Raw genomic sequence first — 17,364 nt, 5'->3', positions numbered from 1 at the left:
AAGAATAGAATAGTAAGGAGAAAGGTTTTCACTGACGCGTTTTCGATCCTGTCCGAAACTCTGACGCAATCTAAATAAAAACCCGAAGGCGTTTTATTTCACGGCTTTATTTAATCAATGTCCGGCAGTTCCTGCGCAGATCGATATCGTATAACGTTGACGGAGATTCGAGATGCGAATTTATGGTGGTGCAGGAGGATCGAGAGATAAAGAGAGAGAGGGAGAGAGAAAGAAAACGAGAGAATGAAATAGAAGACAAACTTAATAGAAAACAGAAAAAAAGTGGCGTTCGGTATACTACGTAGTCGATTAGAAAGGTGAAAGTAAAGAGAAAGAGACTGAAAGATAGGGAGAGAGTGAAAGAGAAAGAGAGAAAAAATAAAATGATGGAAAAAAGCAGACGGCGCCGTCGCGATTAATCCTGAGAGCCAAAGACCGGTCGTTAAAGTCGAATGCGGGAAGCGTGAAAAACGAATCGCCAAAAGCTCTAGCGATTGTGCCAATTAAGAGGAGTCTACGTGACCTAGATATCCTCGTGTGTGGAACGACGAACACGTAACGAAACCCCTCCTTGTCATCTCTTTCTATCTTTATTTTATATCCTTTTCTAACTAACTTTCTCTCTTCTCTCTCTCCTTTCGTTTATAAGGAGCCGAAAATATGAACGTTAATTTTATAGCCCAGTCTGAAGTAATTTTACCGAAAATCTCGATCCCCTTATGCATATGCTGATGAAACGAACTAGCGCACGCTTTTAGTGCAACGCGACAAATTGAGATTTGCAATTCAGGCCGCGTGCACGCGTTACTTTCGTAGTATATATGTGGAATATCCTACTAGCGATAGTAATAGTAGTAGTAGTAGTAGTAGTAGTCGTAGTTGTTGCTGTTGGTTGTATTTACCAGCAGTAATCGTTGTCGTCGTCGTAGTAGTCGTCATCGTCGTCATCTCGTCCTCGCGATATTCCTCAACGAACGTCGACACCGTCGTCCTCGTCCTCGTCCTCGTCCTCGGTCGTCGTTGATCGAGTATCGAGTCAAGCGTTAATTGGCAATCACTCTGACCTTAAAACACCCTATACCACTATTCGATAGCTTGCTGAGGGACAACATGTCGGAGATATATCGATCAATATCGTTGTTGAAATGCAACCGAACGAATTATTACAACGACTCGACTAAATATTTCAATTAATAACAGCATTCATATACACCCAAATACTGACACTTGTACTCTTTTATATATATATATATATATATATATATATATATATATATATATTATGTACATACGTATATATATACTAGCTGTGCCCCGCCACGCATTGCTGTGGCTCACAATAAGTCCGATTAAATAAAAAAGAAAAAAAGAGAAATCATAAGTTTCTAAAACGTTACACCTCCCTCCTCCGAAACGAACTCGATTTCTGTCTTCCCGGTCCTTTATAGAAACCTTAATCTTTCTCTAGATGAAAAGACATATAAGCGGCATTTTTCTTGTAGAAGATAACCTAACTTCCCCCCCCCCTTTAGAAGACAATAAAAAATAATTAAACTCAATTTCAACACAATTAAGACAAAATTAAATATAAGAAATATTCAATTAAATGGAAATAAAAATTGAACATAAATATTGAAAAATCAGATTGAGCTTTAATACACTCGTAATAGACTCGACGTTAAACTGTACTGAATCAAGAAGGCAATCACTGGTTCCCTTCGTTGTCATAATATACATACTTAATAACTCCACCTTTTTAGCTACTTCCTGCATTCTTTCTCGAAGCCCTTAGATCATTTCCGATAAATTAAAGACTGGATCTTTCCTATACTTCCGCATCAGAAGTGTTCCAGAGACTTCGGTGCATTCATACATACACAAAATGACAACATTAAGGAGTGTCATCTTACAAATAAAACACGCTTGCTTTCTTTTCGGTCAAAACACTCTTACGCACACACTCACACTCATATCGCCGCACGCACCAAAAAAGAGTATTTTTCCGACGTCTATTGATACTTTTAGAAATATTCCTACACACACTCACACGCACTCTTTAGTTTTTCTATCACCTTCACATATGTTCAAATGTTCCGCGTGAACATATTTACATAGGCTCAAATGTACCGAGAACTCATTGAAATCTGTAGCCATATAAAAAATTATTTTTAAAAAATTAAATAATTATTTTATAATTAAATTAATGTAATAAAAACGTAGCTGTATGCGAATTCAACGTTGTGTCAACATTTCAAGACAATCGGTAAAGTACTTTTGGAGATTACCGATTAGACACAAACGAAATCTACATTTATATATACATATATAGATATATAGAATATATTAGGTTAGGTTATGTTAGGTTTATTTATTTCGCCGTTGGTTACGTTCTCTGTGTGCGTTGGTCGCTAGTTGACGTGCCTCTCGTTGTCTTAATGTATTAGCACAAAGATGTTGATTGCGTTGCTATGAATTTTCATTTGCACGTGTACATGCAACTTGATCTCTTAAATTTACATTATCCGTCGAGTGTTCTTCAATTGTTCTATTCAATCGACGATCATGGACCAATTGTGCGTTTTGAGTACGTTAACCAATATTTCTTGCTCTTCCACGAAGACGTGGCATTTTTCTGTAAAAAAAAAATACTGTATAATAGTACACAACGAATATGAGTAACTTATTGAAGATGAAATTTTAATTAAGAAACAGGACTGAAAAGATTTATTGTACCAAATTTTAGATAAAAAATGTGTAATTTCTTTTTTTGCTTTTTTTAATTTAATATTTCCAAAAAAGAATAATTTTAAATAAAAACAATTGAAAAAAATTTGTTATAAAATAAATTTGTAGATTAGGGTGGTTGTTAATCAACGCACGTGTACATTTGATAGAAAATTATTTAAAATATTCACTTCAATTCCGCACTAAATTTGCAAAATGTATAGTTTTTTATGCACACTTAAAAACTCTTCAAACACTAATTAGATCCTAATGTAATATTTCAATTAGCACACGATTTCTTGTAATATAATAATAACACGAAGTTACAAAATATTTTCCGGAATTTGATCGCAGCACTAACTATCGGGACAAACTGGAATCGAATAACTTCGATTATCGACTCGAATATTCTCTATAACTCGAATATTGACTAACTTCAACCTATAAACTTGTATAAAAATTTATAAATAAAAAATTAATTAAATAAACAATTTAAATTGGACCGAATTGTAAATCTAAACCATTCTCGAATCCACCTGAAGACACACAAAAAATTTCATTAAAATTGGTCTATATATATATATATATATATATATATATACAATTTAAATTGTTTATTTAATTAATTTTTTATTTATAAATTGTTATACAAGTTTATAGGTTGAAGTTAGTCGGTATTCGAGTTATAGAGAATATTCGAGTGGACTTTCCTCGATGAGGAAAGTAGAAGATCGACAGTAACATATTTATTTTCTATTTTTATAATTATATAATATTGTCTATTTATATATATATATATATATATATATATATATATATATATATTTGTTACATACATATGTGCCAATTTGATTCGATTAAAAGGAAACAAAAACGGTATTTTACATATTTTATGAATACAATTTTATGAATACGAATCAGCGAATCAGCTCGACGACGCGAGCTACAGCATCACTACTACCACCTCGTCGTTGTCGTATCATCTTTTATTCATCTCCTCGAAATCGAATTTCGTTCGTTTGACCGCTTTTCTTTCTTTCTTTCTTTTTTTTCGTACTTCTTTTCCTCTTTTTTTCTTTATTTTCTTTTTATTTAAATTTTCAATAAAATTTTGTAGAAAATGAATTTAAAAATAGGAAAACTAGATAAAGAAAGCAGTAATAATCGTAGTGGTAGTGGTAGTGGTAGTAGTAGGTAATATTTTTATAGAAAATGGAAGAAAGAAAAAAAATAATCTCGTTTCGTGTTGATCGCACATTATCTAGATCGTATCACCGACAACGGATAAGTTCAATCGATCTATTTACCGGCATACAAGTCATGGTTATATGCAAATTTATTTAAATTAGATGCTTATATTATGCTAAATAAAGAAAAAAGGGGATTATTTTAAAAAGAAAATATTTAGAAGGGAATATAAATATAAAAATATATTAGTCTAATTCAAATGATCATTATATATATATATATATATATATATATATTTGTAAGTCCTACCTCAAAGCTCTTTGTGAATGGACGACACTGATCGCGGCTAAAAGTACTTACACAACTATGCCGACTGTGCTTTCGTGAAATTTACAGACGCGATTAATGTCATGGTTGGCTCGTCCGGGCGACTATTCGCTTGCCTACGAGCCGTTTGTAGGCCTAACCGTTACTAATTTCGGCATGGAGTTATGGCTGCTATTACATACCTATCCCTTATGCATTCTCTCTATCTGTCTGTCTGTCTCTCCCTCTCTCTTTCTCTCCCTCTCTTTCTCTCTCTCTCTTTCTCTTTCTCTCTCTTTCTCTTTCTCTTTCTCTCACACATTTCAGAGGAACAGTAACGTTAATATGAAAGACCACCTTACTCTAAAGGATCATCTCCGCGTTATCGACGGTTCGCTGATTTAGTATCGCGATAAAGATGAAGCTAGCGTGCACGTAAACTATCACTGTTCGGATAACTGATTACACGAATATTCACGTGGTAATATGAGCCTCTGGTCGTAACTTTACTCCTCATAAATCGATTGAGTTTAAACATAAGTAAGGATCGAGGAAATACAACCTTCCAACTGGTTGGGTAGGTTGTTTGTTTTTAAATTGTCAAAAATAATATTCTCGATACTACTAAGTCAATCGATCGATCTATCGAATGACGCTATTTTCTTTCTATTTCTCTCGAGAAATGTACGCCTTTTGTTCCAATTATCAAAAAGCGTTTTGTTCCAATATCGTGTTAAAAAATAACTCCATGATTGTAGGCGTTGATATATATATATATGCATTAGAAAGAGAGAGAAAAGGATTGAGAATGAACGAAAGAGAATAAGAAAAAAAATTAATCGACTTATATCAACAAAAACCTTTTAAGGGAGGCACACTGATTGTACTCCGTTGAATTTCGAGATCGTACATAGATATACATATGTGTGTGTATTGATATTAAATGTACATTTATTTATACAAAAATACTAAATTTTTTCTTTTTTTCATATAATATATGTATAATATAACAAGCTAATTATTTTCAACGAGAGAAAGTAGTACACCGTTAATTTAACGTCAATGTCTAATTTAAAAATATACGTATTTTATGCAACAGATATCAACCGCGAAATATAATTCAAATTTGATCCCACAGTAGATGAGTTGGATCGGTATCTTAATACTCTATAATTATGGATTAAAGTTACTGTTAACGAGGAACTTGACTGGTAGGTTTACTTGGCAAATAGAGACTAGCTAATTCGGGTACACGATCGAATAACCGGCGTGTACCTTAGTGCAGTAGTTAGTCTAAATGCGTTATTTGGAGTAGGATGTTATTGCATTCGATATTATATAATACATAATACGACCTTTTCATGTTATTTCATATGTACATTGTATGTTTTCATATATGTGAAAAAAGGTGATAAAAATTTGTAACATATTTACATAAAACTAAAAAGAAAATAAAAAAAGAAATTATAGTACGCAAAAGAAAACATGCAAAATATCTCGTCACGGTTGACGCGTAGTTATGATCGGCTCGTTCATAGCAACGCTACTCACTGTATCATGGACATTTACTTGATTTAGGGTCGCAATAAAGGTCGTTCATGCGACCCGCTCTTGCTTGTGTACTGTAAAGCCATCGTTTATCCGGTTGTAGGGCAAAACGATCGAGGGTCATTGCAATTTCAAGCAAGAGCCGCATTTCCAATTAGCACCGTCTACGAATCAGAAGGATATGATTCTGAGAGCGATTTTCAGTCAGGTTGTATTGTAGGCAGATTTCTCCAATATAGAGTCCTCTGTGGTAAATGTGATATGCAGATGATGAGAAAGATAAAAGGTTAAATTAAAATAAAAAATAAAACAGATCACACGTGTTAGAAGTGAAACCTTCAAAAATTTAAGTTTCGAGAGAATGAAACGAATGGACAGTTTTAAGAGTAAGATAATTGTAGGATTTATTTATTATAATATTATTACTATATATAATAAAGGTCACCAGTATGGTCTCTGGGTGTAATAGCTGATAAAAAGTGCACTTTTCACAATTTAAGCAATAAAAACGGAATGCTGAATGCGACAGTAATAAATAGTCACCAAAATGGTAGGATGTTTATCAAAGGAAATATAATTCGTCAGAAATTAGGTAAAAATAAATAATCCTTTTTTTGAAACTCAGGTATAAAATTTTTTTTGTTAGTATGGTTTTCTATTTCCTGTTTTCATCTACATTCTTGAGCTATATAAGAAACATTTTAGGATAGACAAAATAAAAACGTTACGAAAAACATATGGAAAATACTGCTGGACTGAACGAAGGTTCTGGTAAAATTCAATGAAAGATCTAATAAAGATATTATCTAGAAATATGTTTTCAACTCTATAGCCTGCCACACATCGAGACCCTTATTATTTATAACATATCTCGTCTTTATTCTTTGGACCACAAACTTATCTTTCTAAATACTCTCGTCTAAATAAAGACCTAAACAACGAAAAATCTAAAAAATGCATTGAATCGTATCGCTCTCTCAGCTTATCGAACTGTGTACACTACAAGTCTCAAATTTCAGCTTCGTGGTAAGCTCTACCGATTCACACTGGACGTTCAACATCTTAAAAATGTTTTTATTTCATTGAAACATTAGTATAAGTTTCTTAAATACGCAAATATCACAATTAATAATATAATTTTCTTATATGCGACTTAAGATGTGACAGTAATTTACTTGCTTTTGAATGGAATTTGTCAACTGCTCCTAATGTATTCTATAGTGTTCTCTAATTCTTTTTCTCTGATGTATCTAGTAATCCTTCTTTTTTTTTAATATTTCAGACAATACAATTATTATATATTCTATGTATTTCATAATTATTTATTATAATATTTGCAAAATAAAGAATTTAATACTAATTTTTTAATAAAATAGAATCATTTTTAAATAGAAAAGATATGACACGTAAAAAAAAACTATAGGCATGAACATTATCGCATCGATAATAAAGATTATAAATATAGATCAAATTTTAACAGACCTTCCCTATTTTTTATAATTCTGTTCTCATGAAAAAGAAACCGACCTTTGGGTATAGGTAGCTGACAAAAACTAATGTTTTCAAAATTCTATCCATCAAAATTGAATGCTGAATGCGATAGCCATACATAGAAACGAAAATTGTAGAATATTTGTCGACAGAAAGATACGCTGTCCTCTCTAACCCAAGTAAATATAATTTTTTTTTTTTTTGAAACTTAGGTAGATGAATTTTTTCTTTCACACTTTTCACCCTTCCTTTGAATTTGAGATATCTTTATCATGGGTTAGCACACACAAGTATTTATTTTTGTGTTGCAACTAATACCTGTAGATGCTGTTAAAGAAGGGAACAATTGTGGTCGTATTTTTTTCGTTTCATCGGGTTTTGAATTACAACGATTTTAATAGTATATTACTCACACCTGGATCAAAAGTTCGCTTGTAATTAAATAATAATATACTAATTTTCTACCCGGGCGAAAAGCGCCTACTTTTCTCCCGCTGCATCTGTAAGAAACGAAGTTGCCGCTTCCCGCTTTCCTCTGTTCTCGCTGCGTAAAACGAAGTTGCCGCTTTCTTACTATACTGTCCTAGGTATGTAATATACTATTTTATTTGTTGTCAATTAATACATTTTGCGAAGATTATGCAAATTTAACAATAATCAAGGGGTCCAGGGGTGAAACCCCTGGTGGGGCGCTCGGGGCGAAGCCCCGAAAAAAAAATCAAGGGGGTCCGGGGGCACAGCCCCCGTCGGGGTTGAGGGGGCGGAGCCCCCATCTTTAAAAAATTTAAATATAAAAATAAAATAAAATATAAAAAAACTTATAAAAAAACTTAAAAAAAAATTTAAATATAAAATTAGATTCTATTAAAAATATACATTATTGTTTAAGTTTAAAAAATATTTTTTAAAATAAAATTTAATTAATTAAATAGGGAGTTTATAAATTATTATTATTGTGTGGAGTGTTGAAAATCGAAGAGGTTGTGTGTGTAAGTCTGTGTGAGCCAAAAAAAAAGCATTTAAATGAAATTCAAATCGAGAACGAAGTGATTGATTCTTTGACCGTCAATACACCTTTTGTCACTTTCAAGAATTGTAAGTTTAAACAGATTCTAATAAATAATAACAAATACAACTCTCATAATCAAGAAAATAACTAAATGTATTCGTAGTAACCTATTTATGTTTGTAATATTTAACTAAACAAATATCTTTAAAACTTGTAAAAATAAATAAAATACAAAATATATGAGACAACACATGTTATTACAATCATTAATTATATATCATAATATATAATATATATAAGCATGAGCAGTAATTTATTAAAACATTTTTAAGGTTAAGGAACTAGTACGCATGCGCTAAAAAATAGAAGCATGCTCACTAATTCGTTACTACATTCAAGCGGGAGGGAATGAGGCACTTTTCTCCCTGGCACAGATTCAAGCGGGCGGGAATGTGGCACTTTGCTCCCTGAAAACAGGGAGCAAAATACGAACTTTCCATCCAGGTGTGAGAAAAAATCTATTTTTCATTTTCGTTGTCTTATTTTATAATATTAAGAATCAAAAAAAAATTTTTTTTAAATATTTTTTTCTATATTTTTAAAATAAGTTATATTATTGTATTTTTATTAGAAATATAATAGTAAATAATATTTGTTTTTGTCACGTATCCAGTTTCTTCTATTTAAAAGCTTTTCTATTTTATTGAAAAATTAGTATAAATTTCCTAAATATGCAAACATTATAATTAAAAAACATGTCTTTGGATATTTATAAGAAAAATATTCTACAGTGTTGTCTAATTCTTTTTCTCTGATGTATTTTGTAGTCATTTTCTTTTTTTTTTGTAAAATATTGCAGGCAATACAATTATTATATTCTATACATTTCATAATTATTAATGATAATATTTGCGAAGTAAAGAATTTAATATAAATTTTTCAATAAAATAAAAACATTTTTAAATAGAAAAGAAATGAAACGTTTGGTAAAATAAAAACAGACCACGCACCTTCTTTCTTTATTTCGACCGTCGGTTGGTTTGGACCTTATACATTTGTCGCATACCTACGTGCTTATCTCTATTTATTCTTCTACCCTTCTATCACTCCTACCTACAAACATTTCGAGTATCGAAATAATATGTGTCCACGCTTCGTAGTATGCAGTCGCACCAACACACACACATATAAAACCAGGAGCGATAACTACGAAGCATAGCATAAAGAGGAAACCGAGAATAGGAAAAATACTGTATAGCTATATAATGTCTCATTCTCTTGCAGGCTCAATTCTATATGTTTGTCTCTATTTCTCTTCTTACCAAATATCGTGGCCGTTGCCTAGCTCGTTTCCTGATCGACCTTGTTTCATTTTGTCAAATCACTCCCTGTTCTTAAGAAGTTTTCACTTCAATACGTGATTAAGCCAATAGAAAGTATAATTTTGTACTTTATTTGCTCGTCAGGGAAAAACCTTACCACTAATAATTTTGATTGTTAATTCGGATATAATAATTAATGGCGCATATCTTACCTCTTGCTCGTGTGTAAAAGTATAAGGGTGCTTATACTTCGTTTACTTTTGTTTTACTTCTCGCTGGATTTGTGGTAATATAAAAAATAGTTATACTTCGCTTACTTCGTCGGTTTTTAATCGGTTCTTCGTTGGTTCTTGTTCGTCTAATACGTGCTGTCTTAAGCGTCCAGCCGAAGTGTCCTTGTTAATGGGCCCATCAAAGTGCACGTAGTGAGGGTACGATTAGTGGGGGACGTGAACATTAGTGCTTCAAAACTCCCTACACTACTAAGGAGCGCACCTCTAATACGATATGTGTTAAAAGTCTACGACCGTTTCCAATTGTACACAGGTCGTTATGTTTGAAAAATTTGATTTAATTGGTTACGTTAACCATTAATTTATGTCATGCTAAATTAAATAACGAAGTTATAGAAATGACTCATGAAAAGAGTTCGTATATTTCTTGCCAATTTATAAATAGCAAAGATAGCAAAGTAATATTAATAAACAAGGAAAAGCATTTTTAGTATATATATAAAGATATCAGATAGAATAAAAAAAAAAAAAAATAAGAAGGCTAATTTATTTTCTCCAAAAAGGAAAATATCACATGGTCTAAAAAACATCGGACGTTCCTATTCGTTTGAATGTTTGCATAGAGTCGTTTCATTCTCTATTTCTCTTTCTCTTCATCTCTCTCTCTCTCTCTCTCTCTCTCTCTCTCTATCTATCTATCTATCTCTTTATCTATCTATCTATCTATCTATCTATCTATCTAGTCGTTTAATCGTCGATGTCATTTAAAATTCCATTTAACGCGATTGTATTCGGACGCGAGCGGAAAATCCGTTAGAATACGTTTTCCGCCTCTTTACGTTGGTTGCGGTTTTTCGCACGATTCCCAGACACCACCTTCATAAAGCTTTGGCGAAACGAGTCCCTAGGTGAACCAGCATGAGCATGCTACTAACTCATAATTCAGAAAGCGCGTCGTCGGATATAACGGAAATTGCGATCCAATTAGCCGAAATAATAATGTCGATAATAGCGCAGGTTGACACGCTCGCTATGCTCTCGTGCTTGGAATATTCGTTTTAATCGTGCAAATCCGTGTCGGCATACCGGCCGACTATCCATAACACATTTATTCGCGGCTCAACGAACTTGACTAATCTTAACGTGATCATTCGTAACTCGTGTATCGTCAATTTTCTTAACAACCTATTTTCCTATCTGTTCGATTAATATAAAATAATCACACGCGTGTATAACTAGTACAAAAATTTGCTTATTTTATATATCAAAATTTATATGTACTCAGATTCCTTCAATATGGAATCCTCTGGTAATTATGATAAGCTACTAATAAGAAAGATGAGAGCGTAAATTAAAATAACAAATAAAACACGTGATTTAGCCAATAAAAAATGTAAAACGTTATTGGCTCGCCAAGGAAAAGTCTTGCAGCATAAGAACCCTATATGATATACCAAATAGAATAATGAATGGTGGCCAACCAAATGTTGGACATTTTGCCGATTTTCTTGGCTTACCTTTACCTATAAAGATTACTTCGCTTAATTCGTTGTTTCTTCGTCGCTTAAAATTTGTTCTCATGGGAGACCAGCGGAAAAATAGAAAGAGCGCCTTTGTTAGTGGGCTCAGTAACGAATGTGTGAAGAGTGAAGAGGTGCGAAAATTAGCGCTTCGATATTCTCTAAGTGATTAACCTAAGATTCACATTTCGAATATACGCTTAAAATCTACGATCGTGTCCTATCGTTCAAAATCATTACAGTTTTCACATTGACACAATGAGTTGAATTAATTTAAAGAATTATAGACATTTTTTAAAAATATTGACAATGATAATCACAATACAAATAATATTCGAATTTTTAATATAAGAATCATTGTATTCTTTTTATTGAATATATTAACATAGAAATAGATCTTATTAACGAAATGGGACACGATGGTCTTGCACAGGGACGGGAACATGGTATTATTTGGTATTTGTGACAATGAGTTTTCCAATTCCTAATGCTATTTAATAATAATAATAATAATAATAATAATAATAATAATAATAATAATTTTAATAATAATAGTATTAACGTAGAGAATAATAAACATTTTCTAGAACGTCGATGAAACCTCAAACATATACGCATGACTATGAAAATTGAAAATAAAAGGAGACAAAGAAAGGAAAAAAATAGTAGAGAGGAAGAATGGAAGATAGAGAGACAGAATGTAACGACGAATCCAAGCAAGCTAAGGAAAAAGAATAGGAGAAAACTTGCTATACACAGGGTTGTCTACTCTCTCTTTTTCCCTTTCCCTTTCTCTCTCTCTCTCTCTCTCTCTCTCTCTCTCTCTCTCTCTCTCTACATACTTCGTATACGTACAGAGGGAACATTTTCAAACTTTTCCAGTTTTACGTTCTTTCAAGCATAAAATGTCTGGCCTTTTGCAACGTGAAAAGCTGAGTACCCGCATAAGTTATATGCACCAAATTCACCTGTGCGCTCTGAGATATATATATGTATACATGTGCAACTCAAACCCATCTAAGCGATATTTCCAGTATCTATTTGATACTTGCATAAATGTGTATGAGCGCGCGTGTTGCGTATATATGTGTATGAGTTTATTATATATACATATATATATTTATGATGCGTATGCAGGAACGAAGTAAGACCGTATACAAAGCTTCTAGAGAAGACGTATTACGTTGTAAATAAGAGGGAGTACGTTAATTCTGTTACCGAATAATTTCGAAAAGGGGTATAGATGCATTCGTCATCAATTTCGTTGTGTCGATAATTAAAGCAAAAACATGCCGAATAATATTAGTCGTAATTTCAAAGAGAAATTCCATAGACACGTAAACGTTCGTATAGAGAAACGTATAGATAGGTCTCTGGAGTTTAGGACCGATCCTTCTTCGAACGAATTGTAATTAATCACGACCGTTTACAGTAGACTACTCGTTAGGTAGTTCAACTAATTAAAATTAATTACAAACGTTCGTGATCATGCGACTCGATGTTCAGGACGTAAATTTTCGTAATACCTTGTTTACGTATAAAGACTATCTCTGTTTTTTTTTTATCATCTACACCTTTACTTTTCTTTCTTTATATTTCTCTTTCTTTTTCTTTTTCTTTCTTTTTATTTATTCATCCACTTTGTTTTCTTTATCGATAACGACATCGTCCTTCTACTTGCAAACTTTTCTAAACCTAAGTGTCGACGATTAAAACGTTTAAGTATCGTTATCATTCGCTTATAATCGTATACGAGCGCAATTCTCTTTCAGACTAACAGTTTCCTCGAATTGCTTTTGCTAACATAGATATAGAGGTATGTTATATATTCGTTAAAAAGATTTCACACACAGCAGAGAGAGAGAGAGAGAGAGGTAGGAGAGGTAAAGTGAAAAGAGAGGGTGGCAAGGTTTCGCGCGAAAGTTAATTATCGCAGCTCGCTACGGAAACGCAAACTCGAGTGCTAGAGTGTTTCGAAAGTTCGTTCGTTGTACTTGACTAGAGAAGGGCTAATAGCTGTCCCGCGTAATACCGGTTGTTACGAGTTACTCGATCGTTCAAACCTCTATAGTTTTTGCTAGAGTGTCTGTGAGTGTCTATTTTGATCGTTTTTTTTTTTTTTTTTTTTTAATTGTTTTTTTTTCTCTTCTAGTAGAAATTTATTTATATGCAGTTATAAAAAGGGGTCAATTGATAAAAAAAGAAAAATAATCGGCTAACACATTTAAATATAAATTTTTTTTATTTTTACTTTTTATGAAATAAATAAAAGCAATTATTGTAATAATGATTATAGGAGAATTGGTAATAATTCTACCGTTTTGTTTTGTCGTAACAATAAAAGAACAAATTTCTACAAGAACATAATGCTGGTAAACGATTCGAGGAGTTGTTCTCTTACAAATCGTTTTCGAAGCTTAGGCGAGGTACGGATTATTTAACGATCCGTTTGGATTTCCGGGATCGCGTAACGTACGATCGACGATTAAATTCTCTCGTTATAGAGAAAGCCCGTACAATAATGGATCGAATGGCATTACGAGCACACAACGCATACGTTTTATCGAACGTGAACCAAAAGGATCGTTTCGATGCACCACGTAGTATGGCATCGTTATATATATATATATATATATTAGGGTGGGTCAAAAAAATCAATTATTTTTTTTTTTACAAGTGACACGGAAAAACGGGTTGCTAGACACCTTAAAAAAATTCTCACCAAATATGAGCGCTTAATTTTAATAGGAAGATCCTCCGCGTCGCAGTTTTTTATTTTTTTCTTAGTCCAATAGAATAAAATTCATACCTCATTATTTATTGATTGTACAGAAAAATGTTCTGGAAAAATTTTGTAGGAAATTTAATGCTCTACAAAAAAGGTATCTTATATTTTTTCCGTAAACCTCACCATTTGAATGATATTGAAGATTTAAGTTTGATTATTTTTAGACAAATCTCATTTTTGTTATAAATTTTATAACTCGACAATAAATGACTATTAAAAAATGCGCAATAAAAATTTTTGTAGGAAATTAACTGCTCTATAAAAATGGTGTCTTATATTTTGACGATTAAATTAAGCGTTCAAAAGATATTTATCATCAAACTTTCATGTGTACTGATTTTAGGAGTTTTTGATTAGATAATCGAAAAATTTCAATTTAATTTATGAAATTCATACAAATTTCATTTTTTGTCATTAATATAAGTATTATTTGAGTTTTATTTTCAAAATTTTTGAAAATTTTTTTTCAATAATTCTAAACATTTTATTTTTAATCATTAGAAATCACGATCAAGTTGTTTTTTTCGATAACGTCTACAAAACGTCTGTAAAAATATATATATAAACGGGTTCAATTTATTGCAAGAATTATTCGTCTTCGTGGAAGGTGGAGCGGAAAGCTATGCATAAGAGAAAGATAGAGAGGGAGACACACAAATAGATAAAAAGCGAAAGATAGGAAAAACCCATAACAATTCCGGCACATATTTTCATCATTCTCTTTTCTTTCCATCTTTTTTTATTTTTTTATTTTTTTATTTTTTTTCTGTACGGTTTTCATCGATTCAGCCCTGTTTACTTTAGGTTTCTCTTCTAGAGCGTAGTTTCAGCCATTTCTCTCCCTTCGGGGTGACGAGTTTGAACGTTCGAACGTAGCTTGAAAAAACAGTAAACCGAGCATCGAGACGAATTTATTCCAGCGTGATCCTTTGCCATCGAGACGTCGCTCGAATGCGTTCTCGCGATTCGACGAGTGAACGAGAGGAAACGAGGAACAGTGCGAGAGAGAAAAAGAGAGAGAGAGAGAGAGAAAGAGTGCTTTTATCAACCAGGGCTGTTGGCAAAGGCCGCAGGCTGTTAACCTGTTCAAAACCTTCTGCGTTAGTACAAGCGGACACTTTAATTCGTCGATCACAGTATGTTATATACATAGCAGAAATTCTTTTTGCAGTTGGCAGCTTACATATACGTACACGCGGTCGAGATTTTCAAATAAAAATAATCCATTCCTTCTTCATCTCTCTCTCTCTCTCTCTCTCTCTCTCTCTTTTCTCTCTCTTTCTCTATTTCCCTTCCTATTGTTTTTTTTTCTTTCAATCTACAGCGGAAGTTTTCATCGTAGCACTTATCAATTTCTCGCGATCGAATCGAAAAGGGCCCTGCATTATCGTTCGCAATTTGTATTTTTATTCGTTCGTTTCGTTTTATCATCAACCGAAGATCCAAATCTATAGATTATACTAACTCTTAGGTATTTTGTTTTTTTTATTTCAGGTGATTTTTCATTACACATATATCCGGTAGAGCTTGAGGATGACGGAGTTTATCAGTGCCAAGCTTCGCCAACGAACGACGGTCAGCCAGCATTACGATCGAGATTCGCTCGTTTGAGCGTTCTGGTGCCGCCCGAGCCACCTAAGATCCTTCAGGGAGACTTTCTCGTAACGACCGAGGATCGAGAACTCGTTATAGAATGCGTCAGTGTTGCTGGAAAACCACCGGCTGAGGTAAGATCCAGCGATAATAAAACGTAAGCCCGATTATTAGGTAAAAATAAAAAAAAAGACAAAAAGAAATATATAATAAAAACTTGAGGCAAAATATTGTTATAAAAGAAAAAGAAGTAATACGTTGATGATGATGACGGTAATAGTAAATTTTAGTTAATACGTTCCGTGCCACGTGTACCACCGGTGATACATGTTAAATTTGATCTTCAGGCCGCGTGTAACACCGGCAATTTACTTAGACATATTTATTTAATGTTGTAAAAATATATGTTTATAACAAATTTAATTATATAAAAATATATTTCTATTAAAGTATATTGAGACATTGTACAAAATGTAATATAGAACAAAGCACATAAATTTGTTTAATTTTTATATTTACAATAATTAATAGTTACATGTAATGGTTGATTTTGTTAAAGCAAGATCAAATAGCCTGAACGACAAATCAGGCAAAAAAGGCTTGGTACGAAACGTGTTAATGATAGACAAGTAGGACTAGTTTAAGGCTAAAGAAATAAAAGAGCAATAAAATGACTGGAAGGTGTTGAGTGCAGAGGAAATTGACGGGCAAGGCGTCAATTCGCAAAGTTACGCATGATCGATTATATGTCTCACGTCGTTGCCTGAGGAAATCGATGTCGCGTTACAATTGTTGCTGACAATGACGCAGGGTTGCGTTGAAATATGTCAATTGTGATGATGATGATGATGACGACGATGACGGTCATTGTGATAGTAGTGACAATTTCGCGCGAATCCGTAGCTACAAGCTGTCTTCTTACCTAAAAAAGAACCTTGTTGCGAGAAATTCTTGGAAGAGAATGCAATAGTGACAGTAACACTCGCGTTCTCATATTAGATACGCATGTCTTACTTCGAGGAAACCTAGTCACTCGTTTATTTCACAGTTTTATACGGTTAACTTGATATTTTCATGACGCTTAATTTCTGGACGTGTAGGTAAATTGGTGAAAAGAGTAAACTAAGATTAAAAGAAAGAAAAAGAGGGAGAAAAAGAGAAAGTTGATTTGATGAACAGAAGAAAAATACGTATAAATTATAACTAAAAGCTGTGGTTAACAATTTTTGTGCTTGGAAGCATCACCTGGACACGTATGAAAGTTGATGAAAAGGGTAAAGAAAGAAAAGAATAAAAAGAGGGATGAGTCGGTGACCGCAAAAAAACGAAAAAAAAAATGTATAAATATAACTAAAAAGCTGTGGAAAATGATGGTAGGTGGAGTTAGTAGTAGGTGTATAACTAGTGAAAGGATAGCGGTAATGGTAAGGAGTATAAATATAAAGGAAAAAGAGAGCAAAAGAGAGCAAAGGTCGAGAATTAGAACGGGACGAACAAGCTCGTCCCGGACAACGTTAAGAGAACGGTAATGGATCTTTAGCCGGTACGTGTTTGTCCGTATTTCCGACTTTTCGTAGGTACATCGTGAGCGCGCGAGCGCAAGCGCTTACCCTACCAGAATACTTTTAACATGATAGACCGC

General features: G+C 33.0%; 1 protein-coding gene across 2 annotated transcripts in view; it reads left to right on the top strand.

The window, feature by feature from the left end:
• LOC107071963 (irregular chiasm C-roughest protein) overlaps window positions 1-17,364 on the top strand; it is a 162,321-nt gene that overhangs the window by 108,973 nt on the left and 35,984 nt on the right. For both annotated transcript variants that reach the window (XM_015331469.2, XM_015331468.2), the window contains exon 3: window positions 15,624-15,856. In XM_015331469.2, the coding sequence (XP_015186955.1) occupies window positions 15,624-15,856 (233 nt within the window). The remainder of the gene's footprint in view (window positions 1-15,623; window positions 15,857-17,364) is intronic.

The sequence above is a fragment of the Polistes dominula genome, unplaced genomic scaffold, assembly GCF_049000335.1.
Source record: "Polistes dominula isolate Pdom_NZ unplaced genomic scaffold, Pdom_raw_medaka contig_20, whole genome shotgun sequence".
NCBI classification, from domain to species: domain Eukaryota; kingdom Metazoa; phylum Arthropoda; class Insecta; order Hymenoptera; family Vespidae; genus Polistes; species Polistes dominula.
This window is presented reverse-complemented; position numbering and strand designations above follow the sequence as displayed.